A 20,281-nucleotide genomic window follows, 5' to 3' on the forward strand; every position below is an offset into this window, starting at 1 on the left:
TCGCTAGTCAACAGCGGCACGTTAAATTATAAAGTGATAAGACATCAAAGCGACCAAGCCTTGTGATTTATTACTAGGTCATATGTTTCAGTGTACACACAAGCTGAACTGTATATACATTTATCAACGCTCACAGGCTTGCACATGAGCATCCCATGTTGTGCGAACCCCTGGCATCGATAGCACTGTACTCCGTAAACATGCATACATTCGTATCCCTAACACGTTTGGTGGAGAACCGCCGTCTTGTGCATTCTGACAGGAGCAGGGGCTGTTCGGTACTTCAAATGAAGGCCGGCCCTTTTGCTCGCTTCCAATTAAAGCAGCGACACTTTCTAGTCAATCTTCATAACCACGTTTATGGGCAAACCTTTGTGCTTCCTGATAGGACATACATATTCATAGATCGAGATTTGCCAATCTAATTGATACACCAAACAGTAGTTCTCACCCCTGCAGCATTGATGGCTCGTCTAACTGTTCTAACGTGCTATAGCTGCTACCCTATAAGGAACTCAATTGTCCACAGACGGAAGCCTTCAATGAAGATGCCCGACTTGAAACATGATCTACTAGTCTAATAGCCTTATTTATACTCCGGTCGGATATCTATCTAACTTTTAACATGCCGGGACGACTCCTTTCTACTTCCGGTGGTAGAACCAGATACAAACTGTCCTCGTGTTGAAGTGCCATTGCCACGACCCTTCCTACTTTCATTTAACAAGGTCCCTTACCTAACTAGTAACATATTGAAAACTACCTTAGTGCCTAGCTTCAGTATCAGATTCACGAAACATCTTTTCCTCAAGTGATAGAGATTACAACCAAATATTGTGAAGTGCGTTTATCATCTATCTGGATTGTTGCTCATTACCCCGCTGGGTTGAGGGCGGTTTGGCGCTGACTCGGATGTTTTCCATGAGACGTTGGTAGCTTGGCACATCCATTATTATGCTTTTATCTGACTGTTGAAGATATATGATAATCGTAAGCAAACATTCGCGACCCCGAGGTCTTGCTGTGCAAGTTTGCGGGGTCACATAAATAGCCTATATTCAGGTAAGCTGCATGATATAAAATACTCTCATCTTCCAGGCGTTTTAAGGATAAGTCCCCCTTCTAACCAGTTTACATCATGACTGGCCTCATATATGACCCCGAATACTTCAAGGCGATTGGATCGCCCCCCAAAGGACCACGGGCTGACCCTCCAAAGACAGCCCACGAGCTAAGATCTAACATTGAAAATACCATTCGCTATGTCGTTACCAACTCGCCATATCCTTCTGGAGTCAAGGAAACCGTATACAAAGTCAAGAGTTTCGACGGAACCGAGATTGAAGTCACCCGTTTCGCATGCGAAGAAACTCTGGCCTCGGAGAAACCTACGCCTGCAGTCGTCTATTTCCATGGAGGTGGCTTTGTAGCGTGTACTGTACCACCCTTTGCGCCGCAAATCGCGCGTTTCGCGAACGACTCCAAGTTGCCGTACTTCGCTGTTGATTACAGGCTGGCCCCAGAGCATCCTGCTCCAGCAGCACTTGAAGATGCTTGGGCGGCCATGGAATTCGTATCGAAGTCTGCTGCAGAACTCAATGTCGACCCTACCAGAATCGCATTGTATGGCGACAGCGCTGGTGGTGGCCTTGCTGCAGGCGCTGCTTTGATGGCCAGAGATCGTCGTCTTAATCCTCCGATAGCGAAACAACTGTTGATTTACCCGATGCTGGACGACCGATATAATCTCAAAGACGATGACCCATATCTTGAAGTCTTGGCAATGAGACCAGCAGGAGCAAAAGTCGCATGGGACGCCTACCTCTCTAAACTGCGGGAAGGTGATGATGCGCAGACTTTATCTTATGCTATTCCTGCCAGAGCTGCTACCTTACAGGGTCTTCCATCTACATATATCGATATCGGATCTCTGGACCTCTTTCGAGATGAGAGCATGAAGTACGCCAATAGATTGGCCAATGAGCACGTTGAAGTTGAGTTTCATCTTTGGCCAGGACTACCACATGGATTCGATGGTATGCGAGAGCTTAGCTGGTTTACCAGAGCTACGGAAAGTCGTGTTAGTGCTTTGAAGAGAATGTGATGCACTTCATGTCCATAGAGCTGCGCGGAAAGGTTACCACCCAAGATAGAGAGCCTAGACAATGATTTACTGAATTAATTTCTAAGATAGGACTCGAAAACTACGTCAGTCTTGACAAGAATACCATGGCTGGGCAGTAAAAAATACGCCAGACAAAAAGGGCAAAAACGACCGATGCACAATGAAATGACACTCCAAAACCTCCAGAGCCGCGTCAATAGAAATGCGGGTGAGTGTGGGGTAAAAATGTCATCAGGAAGAATAAAGTCTCGTTCAACAACTGCCAATGTTACTATGCGGCTAATATCGAGCCACGGCAGAATTCCTATTGATGCATTTTCTTTTTTTTCTTTCGGTAAAGTCGATCATCCCCCTCAATGGCCGGTAAATCAAGACCGAATTCCTGGGCGGGATCGACAGGTTCGGCAGCTGTAAGCTATGTCATGTCATGTCTTGCATGCAACGCGGGTTATTGATGGCCGAGCTTGCTGATCAAAAATATGTATATAGTTAGTTGGGATGCTGCAATTGACTTTAGAGTTGTACGCCCGCTTTACTTGCTAGAGGCATTGAGTCGAGAATGAAGCTGCTTTCGCTTTCTACTGTTGGGCTACTGGCCCTGACAGGGTTCTCAATCGCTCAAGAGAACGCCAACGTCCCAATCCAAGACAATGGACTGACTAACATTGTTCAATGGTAAATTGTCCCAATTGACGCTGTTTTTGCAATTCTGATCAATTTCTGCAGGGATGATCACAGCTACCTCATCAATGGCGAGCGAATCTTTGTCTTCTCTGGAGAGTTCCATTACTGGCGACTACCCGTGTATGTCTGATCCTGGTCCGAGTCCCAATCATCATTACTAACGATTGTAGACCTGAACTCTGGAGAGACTTACTAGAAAAGATCAAAGCGGCCGGTTTCAATGCTTTCAGCATCTACAACAGCTGGGGCTACCACGAGGCTTCCCCAGGAGCCCTCGACTTCGAGAATGGTGCGCACGACTTTGTGTCTATCATGACGCTGGCAAAAGAGCTTGGTCTCTACCTCTTGATCCGTCCCGGTCCCTACGTAAATGCCGAGGCCAATGCGGGAGGATTTCCCCTTTGGGTGACGACCGGCGACTACGGCAGGCTACGAAACGACGATCCTCGGTTCACCAAAGCTTGGTCCAAGTACTGGGCTGAGATCTCCAAGATCATTGAGCCGCACCTTATCACGAATGGCGGAAATGTCGCTATGTTCCAGGTAAAAACAACAGCTCTCGTGAGAATTAAAGGTTATGAGTTAAAGACTAACGACTCTAGATCGAGAACGAGCTCGGTGGTCAGTGGAAGAACGACGACAAGCGAATCTTGAACGAACCCACAGCCAATTACATGCAACTTCTGCAAGACGCTGCGAGAGATGCTGGTATTGACGTACCCGTATTCCATAACGCACCCAACACTGTAAGGCTCATCCATTATCTTTCTCAATTAGACAAAGACTCACAATTTCTAGCGCACCTTTTCTTGGTCGAATGACTTTGAAGCCAATGCAACCGGAAACGTCGATGTCACCGGTGTAGACAGTTACCCTTCCTGCTGGAGCTGCAATCTCGACGAATGCACCGGAACGAACGGCGAATATGTCCCTTACAACATCCAAGACTATGTCACATACTTCGCCAAGCAGTCTCCTGCCCAACCTCACTTCCTGCCTGAGTTCCAGGGCGGATCTTACAACCCCTGGGGTGGTCCCGAGGGCGGCTGCCCAGGTGATATCGGCCCTGATTTCGCCAACATCTTCTACCGTGACTTGGTTGCTCAACAAGCCACGGCGATCTCGCTTTACATGATGTACGGCGGTACCAACTGGGGCTGGTTCGCTTGCCCCGTGGTTGCTACTAGCTACGATTACTCTTCCCCAATCTCTGAGAACCGTGAAATCTGGGACAAGTACTACGAGACCAAGTCGTTGACTCTGTTTACCCGCGTTGCGCACGACCTCACAAAGACCAACCGAGTTACCAACAGCACATCTCTCTCGACCAACGATGATGTTCTCATTTCTGAACTTCGTCACGAGGATAACGGTGCAGCCTTTTACGTGGCTCGACACGACTACTCGCCATCAGGTACAAAGGAGACCTTCAAAATCCGTGCCAACACTTCCGAGGGCGAGTTGACCATTCCTCAAAGTGACCACATCACAATCAACGGTCACCAGTCCAAGATCATCCCTACTGACTTTCACTTCGGCGAGAAGACTCTTCTCTACACTACTGCCGAGGTGCTCACTTACTCTATCATCGATAAGAAGGAGGCCATTGTTCTCTGGTTACCTGAGGGTGAGTATGGAGAGTTCACTCTCAAGGGACACACCGAGCTTAAGCATGACAAGTCTCTCCAGGGTATCAAGGTCAAGGCGGGTAAGAAGAGTATTACAGTCAACTACACCCAAAAGAAGGGCCTGTTCACTCTCAACATGAAGGATGGCTCAACGATTATCTTGGCTGATCGTCAGACCGCTTACAAGTTCTGGGCACCAACATTGAACAATGATCCTTTCGCGCCTGTGAACAAGACTGGTACGTTAAAACCTTGAAGCAAAAACAAAAACAAAAACAAATGCTGACTCCTCCAGTTCTGGTTCATGGTCCTTATCTCGTCCGTCATGCCACCGTCAAGAATGATCAGCTCAACATCGAAGGCGATCTCGACAAGTCTACCGAAATTACTGTCTTTGCTTCCGAGTCTCTCAAGTCTATCTCGTGGAATGGTGAGAAGGTCAAAGTCTCATCCAAAGACGGCCATAAATACACTGCCAAGCTTAAGGGTCCCTCGAAGATCAAGCTTCCCAAGCTTGATTCGTGGAGATACACCGACAGCTTGCCCGAGATCAAGTCCGACTACAAGACTTCTTCCTCAACATGGGTTGGTAAGTGCTCGTTAATCTTTGAACGTTTGCGATTGTGTCATTGACTCTGAGTAGTGGCCAATAAGAAGAACACCACCAACGCGGTGCTCGTTCCTGATTTGAAGAACCCCGTACTGTATGTTGATGAGTACAACGTCCACTATGGAAACCACATCTACAGGGCCACATTCGCCACGACCGACAAGGCTCCCACTGGTGTATATCTGAACATCACAGGAGGTTTGGCCTTTGGCTACTCCGTCTGGTTGAACTCTGACTACATTGGTTCTTACCTCGGTAATGCTACTGTCGGAAAGTCAGGACAAGAGTTCTCATTCAAGAACGCAACGTTGTCCAAGAAAGACAATGTACTTGTTGTGTTGATGGATAACTCGGGTCACGACCTTCGTGAAGGTGCCCTTGACCCTCGAGGTATCACCAATGCGACTCTCATCGGTTCTGCTAAGGATGGTTACAAATTTTCCGAGTGGAAGATTGCCGGTCACGCTGGAAGCGTTGAGGGCGAAGTTATTGATCCAGTCCGAGGTCCTCTTAATGAGGGTGGTCTCTATGCGGAGCGCATTGGTGCTCATCTTCCCGGATTCTCCGACAAGAAGTGGAAGTCCTACTCATCCAAGCAGGGAACCCTCGTCAACCCTTCGGCTGGGGTCCGTGCCTACAGAACCACTGTCGACCTCGACATTCCCGATGGTCTTGACGTTGGAATCTCATTCAAGCTCACTGCTCCCTCCAACACGACCTTTTCATCCACCAAGAAGGGCTACAGCAACCGTGTCCGTGTTCTGCTGTTCGTCAATGGTTACCAATACGGTCGCTTCAACCCTTACATCGGTAACCAGGTCTCTTTCCCTGTCCCCCCTGGTGTCCTCAACTATAGTGGAGAGAACACTATCGCTGTCACTGTTTGGAGCCAGAGCGCTGAAGGCGGTGAAGTCAAGGTTGAATGGGAGGTTGACTATGCGCATGCTTCAAGCTTTGACGTCAAGTTTGACAGCAAGTATCTCCGTCCGGAATGGACCGAGGATAGACTGCAATACGCATGAGTGGATGAGGGTTAGTTAGAACGGTAGAGATAGAAAAGAGTCAATCCAATTGCCCTGTTGCGCCACATATTATGCAAGGCACATTTTCAGTAGGCAGGCTTAGGCTGCTAAAGGGCCTGGCTAGAGCAAAGGCTGCTCAGCCGCAATCACCAGTGTCTTGTACTACATTTAGTAACTGGATTGGTTGCTAGTTCTCATGCTAGCCTTTCAGCTCGGTGCTCAGCGACCATTTGTGGCGTCGACTATTGAACCCATTTCGAACTCTCTAAACAAAGTATATCTGCATTCTGTTTTAAGCTTGATATGGGCTTGTGAAGTTCTCATGTGTTCTTTTCGGATTGTGGTAATATCGCTTGTGCTTTGACAACATCAGTCTCGTATAGAAAACGGACACATGCTTAAAAAGGGTCGGGTTGATCGTGGTAATGACACGCGACACAGCTGAAGCTATTTTGGGCTTCCCAACAGCTGTCTTTGCGCTAAACACAGCCTCAGTGTCGCAAGCCGGCGTTTTAGTGGCCGGTCTAGGTACCAGCTGCCTGTACTTGCAGGGTCTAGACTGCCAGAGCCACCACTTGCATTCGCAACAGGGATCAAAGATCTTTGACCAGAGGGAGGGAGCTTATTATTAGCTCGATGCTTGAGTTGTTCATAATAGAACTTGCTTCAGCTGAATTCGTTTTTTTTGACTATTTTCACAAATATTTCGTCTGTTTTGTTCAATACAATTTGGTCGATCCCCATACCAACCTACAAAAACAGACCCATAGATTACCCGATAACCGTTGGCCGACATGCGTTTCGCTTCAAGCATCATTGTAGGCCTTTTGGCTGCCAACGGCCTTGCCCAAACAGTGGCAGACCCAGATCAACAACCAGAGCCTTCAGCCATCGCCGAACCTCAACCATCAGAACCCGCAGCGGAGCCTTCAGCGCCTGCTGCCGAACCTTCAGCGCCTGCTGCCGAACCTTCGAGTCCATCAGACAATGACGACGACGATGACACACCACAAACAGATACGCAGCCTACAGCTGTCCCAGAGCCCACAGCAGACGAGCCTGTAGCCACAGGGGATGCTTCCCAAGTCTCAGAGGGAGAAGAGCCTACAGCTACAGCAACCGATGATGATGACGACGACGAGGCCACAACGGCAGCTGAGGGAACGGCGACTGCAGATGGTAAGACGCAACACTGCCAACAGCAAAACAAACCCACATACTAACAGCGATTTCAGCTACTGCTACCGACGACGATGCCACAGCTACAGCGACCGAAACAGACGACGACGATGCGACTGACACAGCCACCCTGACGGCCACCGAGAGCGCAGCTCCAACAAGCACCGGTGCCGTAGTAGAAGTCGATCTCAAGAACGCGACTATCGGCGAAAATGCAGAACTGATTAAAGTCGACGGAAAGACTGCCATGTACGTCCACATGATGCTCCCCAATAAAGGCATTTACTGACCCGTTGAACCATAGAAAACTCAGCGCTCCCGCCAACGGCCAGGCAACGTTTACCGTACCTGTTGACACCGACAGCGATAACTTTGACGATGACGACCTCATCTACATCGTCGCATCCATCCTCGTAGGCGAAGGAAGCGCCAAACTCCGAAAGAGAGCTACAAAGACGGACTGCACCTTGCAGATCCAAGCTGGCAGCGCAAACGTCTACAGCGAACCTCTATACACAACCGATGGCAAGTTCCAAGACGTCAAGAGTAACGGTATTCGATCTTCGGATAACCCCGGCGCTGCGAATGTTCAAGTTACGCAGTCATGTGGTGACAAGCCTTCGCCTCTTACCGTTGGCAACGTTCGTGCTGGTACCGACAGTGGAATAAAGTCAAGCTCTGGATCTGGCGGCAGTGGAGGCTCTGGTGGAAGCGGTGGTGGAAGTGGAAGCGGCGGGAAGGGCGGCAATGGCAGCGGCAGCGGCAGCGGCTCAGGCACATCCACAGCTGACGGAGCCAATGCAAGCGAGACTGGTGATTCCGGTAACGTCGGATCCAAGGCCAAGGCCAGCATCGGGGCTCTTGCTGCCGCCGTTCTGGCTGCTGCTGCATTTGTTTAGAGGGATCACCAAGATCGAATCATGTATGAAGCATAGCGGGAACTGGATGGGTACAGGTACGGGCGTGAAAGAGTTGGGAGCGATCCATATGAAGCTTTTTACGAACATTAATTTAAACCTAATTGACCAATCTTCAAGCTCCTTGTTGCCTCCCTTCGTTGTCCCTTCGAGGTTCATTTGCATACACAGAGTCCAGTTTCTCCAGCCTAAGCCACGCCCATGACTCTCTTGTCATCTGCAACCAATTTGTGGTACCTCGATGCAGTGCGAACACGCAGCGCTTTACCGTACTTGATGATAACAAATACGGCAGAACAAGCAGCTAAAGCGACAAATGCAGCAGAGACGAAGCAATTCTGGTAACCCAAGTTGGTGATCCATGGTGTGATGCTGTGGTCGGTACTTGTTAGTAAACTGTCAAAGCCATGGTCAACTTGACTTACCCATAGCTAATTGCGAAAGACATTGTGTTTCGAACCAGAATAATGGTCGTGATAGCATCACCACTAATATCATAGTAGCTATCAATCAAGTAGTTGATGCTGATGATCAAGCCTATCACACTTGTGGTCGACAGAGCGCACATGGCAAAGATCAGACCAAACCAGTGCACACCATGCTGCGCTCCAACGCCCCAAAGGATCAGAGATGCAGGAACACCGACAACACAAATGGCGAGCGGCCACAGACGATGCTCAGCTTCCATGATACCATTGTTGCGACGCGCAAGTTTGACGGTCAGCCAGTCGCTCATACGTCCTGCGACAGCGAAAGCGATAATGGTACCGATGCAGCAGGAAAGGTAGCTGAGGCCGACCATGGATGGCTTGAAGCCTTAGCCTGGACCAGAGAGAACAATGGATGCTGTTGCGTTGAGCACGTTGAACCAAATGAGGTACGAGCCGTAGGAGAAGCCAGCGAAGAAGATGACGGGCCACGAAAGGTACTCGATTGAGCGCCCAGCATGTCGTGCCATGCTCTGACCGGGAAATGGATGCCAAAGGGACATCTTCTGCACAAATGTCTTGGGTTTGGCGTACTCTTGGGCCGTCTCATCAGCCTCTTTAACTTCTTGGTTTCCGCCTTCCGCCTCTTTCTCGCCAGTCTTGCTAGTATTCTCGTCGCTTGCTCGAGTGGTTTCGATCTGGGGACGGTTGATGTCGCGCGCGACGCGGATGTAGTTGGTCTCTTCCATGAAGAGGAACAAGAACACAAAGACAACGGAGAGGAAAATGGCGGGCCAGTAGACGACCCATTGCCAGCCTTGGTACTCAGCGATGAAGCCGCTAATGACGGGCGCAAAGTAGTTGCTTCCTGCGAGGGCGAGGGCGTAGATGCCGATATAGGTGCCGCGTTGGTGGGTGAAGTACTGCCAGCGTCAGTCAGTTTCGGGAGTTCATTGGTGTATGTAGGCACTTACGATGTCGGTGACAGATATCTCGGGGAGGGATTCAATGGGTGCGACAAAGAAGCCTTGGATGATGCATTTGGCAATCCATTCCACATTGCTCGACACATAGGCACTGCACAAACACGTTCAGTTTTATTCCAAAGGTTGATCGCTCGATAGTATTCACCTCCAGATACTGGTGCCCTGACGATCATGCTAGAACAAACTTACAAGTTTTGGCATACCAGCGATAGAAGCTTGCGCCGAGGCATCCAGTTGAGAGGATCGTTGGGATCATCAGATGGTGCTGGATCCAAGACGATGTCGTCCTCGCCACCACCTGCATGGCGAACGCGCAAATTGCACTGGACGTCCACCAGATGGATTGTGCCGGGGATAGAGTCTGATTCTGGCATTTCAACGAGCTGAATTGATATGGTGATTGAATAGGACGAGCTCTGGGGCTGATGTGTCTCAGCGCATTGTATTTTCGTCTATCAGGCTCTGTGTAACACCTTATATGCATCCTGCCTCGTCGCGCATCGCGTTTGTCACTAGACGGCGATACAGAGTGGCAACGGTCAGGATAGTCACCAACAAATCGTGCGCGCGCCGTTGTATTGTTCTCAATGAGTGTTGTGCGTGTGGTTGTTTGTGGCCCAAATTTGTGTTGGTTGAGACAATGGAACGCCGCTTAGTATTGTTCTTCGAGGCCATCTCGGAGTAGGAGGTGTTCGACAACCAGGCTATTGGTCACGATCAATCTACAGAAGAGGGGATTCCATGCGGCTGAGATTGAGCAATACTTGGCGTGGGATTCATTTCTATAACAGGACACGTTCAAGCGATAAGTCTGGTCACATAGGCCAAGGTCATGGGCCGGTTCGAGGTCTTGGTGTTTACGCCACCAACATTGAGTATGCAAGACCGATCAGTTGACGATATGGGTCATTATTTTCAGCCAATGCACATAGCGACATATCTGAAGGGTATCAGACGTGATTTCAGCTATCTCTCAGCTTGAGTGTGGTGGTGTTTGTCGACTTGGTGCTCTGGCCCCAAGCGCGACAGAGCCGACATGTAAGAAGACCGAGCGAGGCTTTCGCTACCCAGTAGACATATACGATCTCCAAGTGTAAGGGGACATCTAGTCATTACTCTTGTTCCTTTCCCTCTTGTCAGAGATTTTCCCCGACTCGATAAAGACGCTCGCAATCATGAGTCTCACATCTTCGTCAGCCTTGCAGCGTGAACCATTGTCTTCGGGCAAAACAGCATCAAATATCACAGTCGAACATTGTGAGCCTGTCAATTCTAAACAACTGACCACGGGCAACGTGCTCCCAGGCCTTCCGGTCGTTCAAGTGGCACCCATCTTTCGTGGAACCGTCGAGTTCGAGGCCAAGCGCGCTGCTCTTCTCGAGGCATTCACGGCAAAGGTTCCTCGGGAATTCCGCCTCCCAGTCGAGCTCATTAAGAATCCCCCGAAAGACGTATCATCCATCCCCGCGACATGCGGTATATTGACGCCAGCCAGAAGAGGTCGAGATCACCGAGCATGATGCCGTTGGCCTTGTTGACGCGATCGCAAGTCGAAAGCACAGCTCTGTCGCTGTCGCACGAGCCTTTCGCAAGCGCGCTATCATCGCGCATCAACTCACGTGCTGTCTGACCCAGTGGTACATGGACGAGGCCATTGCTCAAGCCCAGAAGCTAGATGCCTACTTTGAGAGATACGGAAAGCCCATCGGTCCTCTGCATGGTGTTCCTATCAGCATCAAGGAGCATATCCAGGTGGCCGAGACTTATTCCTCTCAGGGTTGTTTCGCAAGCATCACCTACGATGATACAGACGCCGACATTGTGGCGATCTTGCGTAGTCAAGGCGCTGTGATTTACTGCAAGACAAACCAGCCCCAATCAATCATGCACCTGGAGACAGACTTGCACTGAGGAAGAGTCCTCAATCCATTCAATATTTATCTGTCGGCTGGAGGGTCGACGGGTGGCGAGGCGGCCTTGATCGCCATGAAGGGTTCGGCGCTCGGTATCGGCACAGACATCGGTGGAAGTATTCGAGGACCATCGGCGTTCTGCGGTATCTATGGCTTCAAAACGACATCGAATACGTTGCCAACGAGAGGCTATGCCAAAGGTGCCCCACCTCCCTCGGTACTGAATGTGCCTCTCTCGACAGGACCCATGTGTCGGTCGTTAAGAGATATGGATCTCTTCATGAGGTGCACCTTGTCGGCGAAGCCATTTCTTTCGGATCCGACTGTGACTCCTCTTCCTTGGACAGGCCTCGACACTTCGTTCAATCGGCGACTCAAGGTGGGCATCATTAGTAATGATGGCTTCATCGAGCCCCAACCTCCCGTCAAGAGGGCTGTGTTGTGGGCCAAAGCTATCTTAACCGATCGCAAGTACGCGGACTTGATTGAGGTAAAAGACTTCAAAGTCTTTGGTGCTGAAGAAGCCTGGAACCAAGTACGGAGACTGTACTGGCCAGATGGTGCTCAACTCACCAAGAACGGCATCATCTCGTCAGGTGAACCCATTCATCCTCTCACGGAATGGATTACCCAAGACGCCGAACCGTTTGGTATGCAGACAGCGCTGGACATAACACTCCAGCACAAGGCTAGGGACGACTTTCGCCTATCTTTTGCGAAGAGCTGGACCGACCAAGATGTGGATGTCATCGTCGGCCCGTCGTTTGTTGGACCAGCGTGCGCCCACGACACGGCCTTGTACTGGACGTATACATCGCTGTACAACGTTGTCGACTACCCGGGGGCGGTGCTTCCAACGCCCATTAGGGCTGAGTCTGGGGAAGAATACGACGACGGGTATAAGCCGTTGAGCGAGGCTTGTTTGGGTTGGTTTAGACGCGATTGAGAGAGGGAGGAATGGAAGGCATCGCGTGTATCCTAATTTTAGGTAGGCGCGCTGTAGGTAGCGTTTGAACAAGCTGGCTGTGCAATGTATGTTCTCGATGCAACGTTTGACTCTTAGATTTAAAATAAAGATTGTTACTCTGTAATTGTCTTTCTGAGGTTTGGTGATATGGCTCAAACAATTTTGTTTTTTGCGACACACGTCATAGTTGGGGTTTTGCAGAAGGCTTTGCTAGCAAAGGTAGAATCTGCAGAAAACTCTCGTGCACCTGATTTCGTACTCAAAACCCGTCACCGTCGCCATTTTCCGAGTGCGATGAATAATTAATGTATCAAAGATAGACTAAACATAACAATCAACAATACACTTGTAATTACCATAGGCAAAATAGTATCGTATTCTTGATGTTCGCGCATGCCGAAAGTATTGCCATCGCTGATAAGCTACCCTAAAGACGAAAGCTGTGTCTTCTCATCGCCAATCGTAGGACTTTCAGCCGCTATCCCAATTGAACCTCGGCGCCTCGGTAACTGGTTTGTGGGTACCCAAGGCCTGTTCAGGCTTTTGCGAAACCTGCAATCGGAAGACAACAGCCCTTGCTAGCACACGCCACCATCTAGCTGAAGTCTCCCACTAGACATTCCCCGGAATCAACGACGTCAACGGAAATACGGCATGAGAGGCGAGTAGAAGCGCTTGATTGGCTTCGTGATGTTGAATTCTTTGTCATAGCATGAAATTGTTGTCTGAAATATTACCCCAGATGGTTACACTTGCATTAGCTTTCACGATGCCATGATTGCGTGGAGATGAAAACACGGGGTGCGTTGACAGGAGGCGAATGGATGGGTCTGGGGAGACATCGCGTGTCTTGATGGTGGAGGCTCAGATAAAGTGTCTTGAACAAACGTTACAAGTCCATTTTAACACCAAGTCAATGATCTTCGTCATCAAACACTCGACATGAATTGAGGCGAAAGGCGCTGACATTCCGCCAAGGAAACAGACGGTTGCTGCCGGCTTGGCTGGGGGAATGACCGGAGATAAACATTAGAACCATGTCTCGGTCATGAACTTTTGAATCGCATCCTCCTGGTGTAGTCCAATCGCTTGACTCGACGAGAACATCATTCCGTATCGAGAAGTTGGCTAGCAGATAACCACCGCATTGTAATGAGAGATAATAACTTTATTCACCCAGTTGCCTTTTACAGGGGCATTTACTTGACGGTAACACGTCATATGACAATTTGGAAGTCGCTGTTTGGATAATACGCATCTCGTCTCGTTTCGTGTATGGAGAATGAGAGATAACCTTGTTGCAAAAGAACCTGCGGGGAACTATTCTATTACCCAATAACGACCTTCCTCTTGAGTAAAGATATCAACGGTTCCTGGACGGGTAGAGATAGACACGGACGCCTTTTACGTAGGAGAAATTCTTGTTATGGTGGGTTCAGGGTCTTTAGATTAGTGAGCACTGGACACGGACAGGGTGGCGGACCTGGCGACTGTTACGTTACCACGCGATTGGGAAGAGAGTGTGAGACGGAGAAAAAAGGCGCGTCGTACTGAACAGCCTTCAGCCGCCTGCAAAGGGCTTTTGAAGTTGGCCGTCAGCTTATTAGTCTAGGGGTTGGAACTTTGCTACATTCAGTAAAGACTAATGCAGCTGCGGTGCAGATCTCTATTGATAGAGACGGCAAACTTTGATGATGGAAGAAACGTTAATCAATGTCGATTGACATCTTGATCAATAATAAGCATAACATCCATGATAGTATCTGGGTTACCAATCCGATCTCGAAAAGAACAAAAGAGTCATCCGGGGCGGATTCGCCGTCTCCGGAGAGCGAAGTCGCGACAGAGACAGAGACAGAGTCACCTCATAATAAATTGTGTTTAACTGCCCGCCACTATCTCAAAAGTCTCCAGTTGTTAGGCGAAACTGTGGGGTGCGTCCAGTGTAAAACTCTCCACTTGGCGTGCCACCTTCGCTCGTACGAGACAGGGAAACTCTCGGGTCTTCGGCATCCAAAAGACTTCTCGAATTGTTCTCTGGACGGGATTGGCCACAGCCTCATCTTTCGGTGGACTCCATATCCGGGCCGTTTGGTGTCTTCCGATCAAAGGTTCCTCTTTCCGTCGGATGTTTTACAGCAACGGGCATGGCCTCTCCGAAGCAATGACTGTCAACGTCTCCATTCCAACGTTTCCATGACAGAACATTTATAACCATCTCTGGATTCTGGCAGTTTTTATTACTCTCTCATTACTCCTTTCTCATCTCTCTTCTCCCCTTTGTCTCTACCTCTCACCTGTCATTGATAGTTGTATCCAGTGGCAGTCAAAAGTTTTCCTCCTTCTACACCCTGCCTTTCCTCTGCAACCATGGCTCAGAACCACGAGGATTTGGCCGCCGAGTACGTTAAACTCTGTTTTCAAGCTTAATCGAGATCCATGCTAACTCTCACACCAAAGGCTCCACGAAGAGCTTAGTGACCGCACACAAAACGAGAAGAAGACTGATCTCACTGGTGGCTTCATTGCTCCTTCCGAGATTAATGAGAAGCAATCTTTTGATAAGCAGTCTGACCCTGAGTTTGGTAACACACCTGATGGCGAGGAGCCCAACAACCATGAGAGGGCCACTCTCCGCCGTGTTGGAGAGAACCTTCCCGCTTCAGCTTTCCTTATCGCTGTTGTCGAGTTGACAGAACGTTTCGCCTACTACGGTGCTCAAGGTCTATTCCAGAACTACATCTCCTACGCTAAAGATGGATCCGATGGTCCCAAGGGTCTCGGTATGGGTAACCAGGCTGCTACTGGTCTGAACCTGTTCTTCCAGTGGTTTTGCTACGTGACTCCCATTCTCGGTGCCATCGTCGCCGATCAGTACCTCGGAAAGTACAAGACCATTCTCGTGTTCTGTGGCTTCTACTGGGTTGGTCTCATCATCCTATGGACGACTGCACTTCCCGCCGCTATGGCTGTTGGTGCCAGCAAGCCCGGTTACATCGTTGCCATCATCGTTATCGGTCTGGGAACTGGTGGTATCAAGTCCAACATTGCACCTCTTATCGCCGATCAGTACCAAAGACGCAGAATGGCCATTCGAACTGAAAAGTCCGGAGAGCGAGTCGTCATTGATCCTGCCATTACCTACCAGCGTATCTACATGATCTTCTACTGGTGCATCAACGTCGGTGCCCTTTCCCTGCTTGCTACCCCCTTTATGGAGAAATATGAAGGTTTCTGGACTGCCTACCTGATGTGTTTCTGCATGTTCAACATCGGTATCCTGACTCTTGTCCTCCGCCGCAAGACCTTTGTCAACCGTCCCCCTCAGGGATCCGTCATCACCGACGCTTTCAAGGCCCTCGGTATGATGATTGCTGCCCGCAACACCGATGCTGCCAAGCCCTCTTGGCGCGAGGCCAACGGCAAGACCAAGGCTGTCCCCTGGAACGACCACTTCGTCGATGAGCTTAAGCGTGCTCTCCGTGCTTGCAAGGTCTTTGTCTTCTACCCCATCTTCTGGGTTTGCTATGGACAGTTCTCCACCAACTTTGTTACTCAGGCTGGTCAGATGAACGGTCACGGTGTTCCCAACGATCTGATGCAGAACTTCGATCCTATCTCCATTTTGATTTTCACTCCTCTCATCGAGAAGGTTCTCTACCCCATTCTGCGCCGCTTCGGAATCGAGCTTCGACCTATTGCTCGAATCACCATCGGTTTCTGGTTCGCTGCTCTATGTCTTGCTTACGCCGCCATCGTTCAGCACATCATCTACTCTTCTGGACCTTGTTATGAATCTCCCAAGGATTGCCCTGCCGGTATGGTCGACGGCAAGAACCTTCCCAACAACGTGCACATTGCCATCCAGACCCCCGCCTACATCTTCATTGGTATTTCTGAGATCTTCATCTCCGTCACTGGTCTTGAGTACGCCTACACCAAGGCTCCTCCTTCCATGAAGTCTTTCGTCCAGTCCATCTACCTCTTCACCAATGCTTTCGGTTCTGCTATCGCTGAGGCTCTCGTCTCTCGTGCCAAGGACCCCGACTTCTTGTGGCTCTACGTCGGTGTTGGTATCGCCTCCGCCGTGACTGGCTGCATCTTCTACGCTCTATTCCGCCACTATGATGCTCAAGAAGATGCCATGTACGATCTGGATCGCGATGCGCCAGTTCTTACCCATAACGGTATCAAAACTAATGAGGAAGAGGCCCATTAATTGACGAAGACCAATGTTATACCTGTATTATAGTGATAGTTGCATAGTTTAGTCGTTTGCATAGCGTGGGGCGATGCAGGCGGCATTTTAGGTTTATGATAGACTCTTTATGAAGATATTTTTAATGATACCTCGAATCGCACCTGCGTGAAACATGTTAATCTACAACGACAGCGAAGGATATGTTACCGAAGACTTGAAATCTCAAGATAGTAAACTATAAACTGACTATATGTCGTGCCCTATGCTCCCAGCAGCCATTCGGACCCTGTGCGGCCAGGTTCCCCGACCTGGCGCCTCTGGGGCAATCTAGGACTCCAATACCAGGCCAAAGTTAATCAGGATCATCCACTACTCTATCTAGCCCGCTGAGATGTTTATTTCGTCGTTCAGATTAAGTTTCAACCCCCCCGCATTGTTAAGGCTGCCTACATAAGTCGTTCGTTCAACCGTCGAGACTTTCCTTGCCCTATTTCCAGACATATGCTCGTACTCTTCCAAAGGAAACCCGAGATCTTGTATTGACCATCTTTGCTTACTGATAGCTAAGCATTGAATGCAGATATCATTATCTAGTGTGGTTTGATAAGGCCTGGAGACCTAATCGTATGGAAGGAATGTTGAGAGGATATCAGTTCATGGAACTACAAATAGTCCCTGTGTGTAATCTTTTCTTTCGAGTCACGATCTATCTTTCACGCCCATTATGGAGAGCGCTCTTCTTGATAGTTTACCGTAGAGCTCGTTGACTTCGCGATCTTCTTCCTCGTTGCCGTGGTAGTAAGGTTGATCTGGAAGGGCTAAATATCCCCTTGTCAAACTGCCTATTCTAGTGGGAAGCAGAGAAGATGGCGTTTTAGTTTTAGTGTATAAAAATAAATGACCTAAGGTAATAGCCTAAATTCCATAGAGTGACCTACTAATTTCGTCCCTAATACCCCAGGCGGCGAACGTTTCTGATACTATGAGGCTGTTCTTCCATTAGAACGGAAGATCAAAGCTAGTTCCTTTACTCGGACCGATGTCCCCACCGTTGAAACGCGAGCGGGTATGTATTTGGACCGTAGTCAATATAATTCTTAAGCATATCTTTGCTCTGGGTCTGTGTGAGCCTAATTTGTTGCTTGGACTGGGCTTTAGTTGTTTCCTCAGCACCCTACTCTGTATCCTGATGGGCATCACGGATGCCTTGTAGTCTCTTTTTCCTGGAGTATTGTCTTGTAGAAATCCGAGTACTTAATAAAACTAGTTCCACTACGGAGTTCTCACAGTGGCGATCGCAATCCTACTTTGTGGTATTGTGAAAAGACGGTCACTGCCTCCAGATTGACTACCACCTTCAACACTCTGCCAATCGGTGACTGGGTTCGAAGAATTTAGCCTCAAATTGTTCTTCCAACTATCAATGCTTGTTTCAGTTATGCCGAGGACTATCTTCCGTAAAAAGGCAATATTATGCCGCACGGGCAATAATTATCCCATCAACCTTTTTCAATAACCAAGTGGACTGTGCTTGAAATTTCGGATAGTCAGACCCTGCATGGATTTATATGCCGGTAATAACAGGTGAAAAAACGGGCCTAGGTGCTACTTTGAAAGTAGTCTCCGCCTTGGCAGCAGATCTCAGTCGGACCTTTCTAGATTGGAGGTAGGGCTTGCTTTATCAGATCTTTCACGACGATCTATTTTACGTGGCTGTTGTCCTCATTTCCAGTTTTGTTCGCTTCCCTATTCTCATCCATTCGAGGACCTCTCAGATAAAAACAAGGGCAACCTTATACACGATGAAGTTCTCTTCTGGAGTCACAGCTGCCCTACTGGGCGTTTCGTCAGTTGTCGTTGCTGCACCCACAGAGCAGCAGTCCGCCAGCAGCCTCGTCGTGGACCTCAACAGCAAGGCTTTGTCCGCACTCAAGAGCTCTGAGACAAAGCTCTCCGAAAGGTCTGGTGCAAAGAAATGCACGACAGCCAACGCTGAAGTGCGCCGTGACTGGTAAGTTTGTTTCAGTCATTTCAATCTTCTTCTCCATCATAACGTGATTTGTAGGAAAGCACTTTCCAAGAAGGAGAGGAAGGCATATATCGATGCTGTCCTTTGCCTTCGTGAAAAGCCTTCCAAGGCTGATCCATCTTTCGCACCTGGTGCCCGTACCAGATATGATGACTTTGTCGCGGTTCATATCAACCAGACTTCTAGTATTCACGCAACAGTAAGAAATGCCACGCAAAATCTTTGAACATACAACTAATATCACAGGGCAACTTTTTCACGTGGCATCGCTATTTCGTGTATGCCTACGAGAAGGCTCTCCGTGACGAGTGTGGTTTCAAGGGCACGCAACCTGTAAGTGTATATTCCCTTCCATCGGCATGACTTACAGTCTCACAATGATTAGTACTGGAACTGGTTCGAAACTGGAAATGTCAGCACCAACCCGCTTTTTGATGGCTCTGAGACCAGTATGGGTGGTGATGGCAAGTACGTCAAGCATAACGGCACTACGTCCTCAAACCCTGCGGGAGACATTGTCCTACCCAGCGGCAAAGGCGGTGGCTGTATCGGCTCTGGACCCTTTGTCGGAGCTAAAGCTAACCTAGGACCCCCGAGTCCGGGAATGGACGGTATGACGGCGTCTAAAACTCCTCTGGGGTATAATCCTCGCTGTCTTCGTCGCGATCTGAACCAGTACCCTATCGACAACTGGATGACGCTACCTAACCTGTATAATGTTACAGTTGGAGACGCTTCGAATAGCATTAAGGACATGCAGAATGAGTTCCAGGGACGTTTTGCCGATGGGTTCCTAGGTGTACATGCTGCTGGTCACTTTGTCATGGGTGGCGATTCATCCGACTTTTACTCTTCTCCAAATGAGCCTGTTTTCTGGCTGCACCACGCCATGGTCGACCGTATCTACTGGATTTGGCAAGCTTTGCACCCTAAGCAGGCAAGGGACATTGCTGGTACGATCACTATCGAAAACAGACCCCCGAGTAGAGATGCTCTCAAGTCTGATGCTCTCGACGTGGGAGTCAGTATTGACTTTATCACGATTGATGATGCTCTTGATACCCTCGGTAGCACACCTTTCTGCTATATTTACGAATAAGGAGCAATTGGAAGGGATAAAATGGTGGGAAAGTCTCAGTTTAATCTTATAGTAAAGCCTTGGTTAATGAATGTCTCTTCACTCCATTAGCGAGCAAGAGAACAAGCTTGAAACTTCTTGGCTAAGAGAGGGTATATATAGGCCGCCCAAAGAGTTCAGAATGGATATTTTCTCAACCGCAATGTTGTTGTGACGACTGATCAAACCGTGTCATGATTCTGTTGCTCAGTTGGTTAGTCACTGAAACCGTCGAGATTTTTAGGTACTCCCCTCATGCTCTTTAGGAGGAGTCAGTGGGGCTTGTCGCTGCCCCGCCGTGTTCGGTTCGGATCCTTGAGCTTTCGCTATCGTCGGAAAGTTTAGCCCAGATGGACATTTGAGTGACAGGCAGTCCTCATTAACCCGATGACATGACATTATTCCCAGTGGGGGACGATGAGGCTCATGCTATGACCAGGTCCCCAGGTCCTGTCAGGGACTGTCATTACCCCGG

General features: G+C 49.1%; 7 protein-coding genes across 7 annotated transcripts; 6 read left to right on the forward strand and 1 right to left on the reverse strand.

Annotated features, from left to right (window-relative positions):
• The first annotated feature begins 873 nt into the window (after positions 1 to 873).
• Positions 874 to 2,394, forward strand: EDB82DRAFT_170788 (Alpha/Beta hydrolase protein). The gene has a single exon (XM_025734801.2). It carries the CDS (start codon positions 1,139 to 1,141, stop codon positions 2,102 to 2,104), a length of 966 nt encoding a protein of 321 aa, XP_025585571.1. The 5' UTR covers positions 874 to 1,138; the 3' UTR covers positions 2,105 to 2,394.
• Positions 2,395 to 6,160, forward strand: EDB82DRAFT_170771 (glycoside hydrolase superfamily). Its single transcript, XM_025734802.2, has 7 exons — positions 2,395 to 2,800; positions 2,852 to 2,929; positions 2,980 to 3,352; positions 3,412 to 3,555; positions 3,608 to 4,676; positions 4,733 to 5,026; positions 5,081 to 6,160. The coding sequence occupies exons 1-7, from the start codon at positions 2,685 to 2,687 to the stop codon at positions 6,067 to 6,069; spliced, it is 3,063 nt and encodes a 1,020-aa protein (XP_025585572.1). The 5' UTR covers positions 2,395 to 2,684; the 3' UTR covers positions 6,070 to 6,160.
• A 526-nt stretch (positions 6,161 to 6,686) lies between these two features.
• EDB82DRAFT_170822 (uncharacterized protein) lies at positions 6,687 to 8,290 on the forward strand. The gene is made up of 3 exons (XM_025734803.2): positions 6,687 to 7,248; positions 7,305 to 7,497; positions 7,553 to 8,290. The coding sequence occupies exons 1-3, from the start codon at positions 6,864 to 6,866 to the stop codon at positions 8,145 to 8,147; spliced, it is 1,173 nt and encodes a 390-aa protein (XP_025585573.1). The 5' UTR covers positions 6,687 to 6,863; the 3' UTR covers positions 8,148 to 8,290.
• A 63-nt stretch (positions 8,291 to 8,353) lies between these two features.
• EDB82DRAFT_545511 (major facilitator superfamily domain-containing protein) lies at positions 8,354 to 9,953 on the reverse strand (the record flags this gene model as incomplete). The annotated part of the gene is made up of 5 exons (XM_065609437.1): positions 8,354 to 8,537; positions 8,591 to 8,973; positions 9,004 to 9,516; positions 9,568 to 9,670; positions 9,769 to 9,953. The coding sequence occupies 5 exons, from the start codon at positions 9,951 to 9,953 to the stop codon at positions 8,354 to 8,356; spliced, it is 1,368 nt and encodes a 455-aa protein (XP_065464813.1).
• An 801-nt stretch (positions 9,954 to 10,754) lies between these two features.
• On the forward strand, positions 10,755 to 12,438 carry EDB82DRAFT_566758 (amidase signature domain-containing protein; the record flags this gene model as incomplete). The annotated part of the gene is made up of 4 exons (XM_065609833.1): positions 10,755 to 10,836; positions 10,885 to 11,030; positions 11,071 to 11,416; positions 11,492 to 12,438. 4 exons carry the CDS (start codon positions 10,755 to 10,757, stop codon positions 12,436 to 12,438), a joined length of 1,521 nt encoding a protein of 506 aa, XP_065464814.1.
• Positions 12,439 to 14,839: 2,401 nt separating this feature from the next.
• On the forward strand, positions 14,840 to 16,808 carry EDB82DRAFT_498934 (POT family-domain-containing protein). Its single transcript, XM_065608585.1, has one exon. The coding sequence runs from the start codon at positions 15,245 to 15,247 to the stop codon at positions 16,676 to 16,678; it is 1,434 nt and encodes a 477-aa protein (XP_065464815.1). The 5' UTR covers positions 14,840 to 15,244; the 3' UTR covers positions 16,679 to 16,808.
• A 1,654-nt stretch (positions 16,809 to 18,462) lies between these two features.
• On the forward strand, positions 18,463 to 19,788 carry EDB82DRAFT_536300 (uncharacterized protein; the record flags this gene model as incomplete). Its single annotated transcript, XM_025734807.1, has 4 exons — positions 18,463 to 18,671; positions 18,726 to 18,888; positions 18,936 to 19,022; positions 19,075 to 19,788. The coding sequence occupies 4 exons, from the start codon at positions 18,463 to 18,465 to the stop codon at positions 19,786 to 19,788; spliced, it is 1,173 nt and encodes a 390-aa protein (XP_025585577.1).
• Between the last annotated feature and the right edge of the window lie 493 nt (positions 19,789 to 20,281).

Source organism: Fusarium venenatum (assembly GCF_020744135.1).
Source record: "Fusarium venenatum strain MPI-CAGE-CH-0201 chromosome Unknown EDB82scaffold_2, whole genome shotgun sequence".
NCBI classification, from domain to species: domain Eukaryota; kingdom Fungi; phylum Ascomycota; class Sordariomycetes; order Hypocreales; family Nectriaceae; genus Fusarium; species Fusarium venenatum.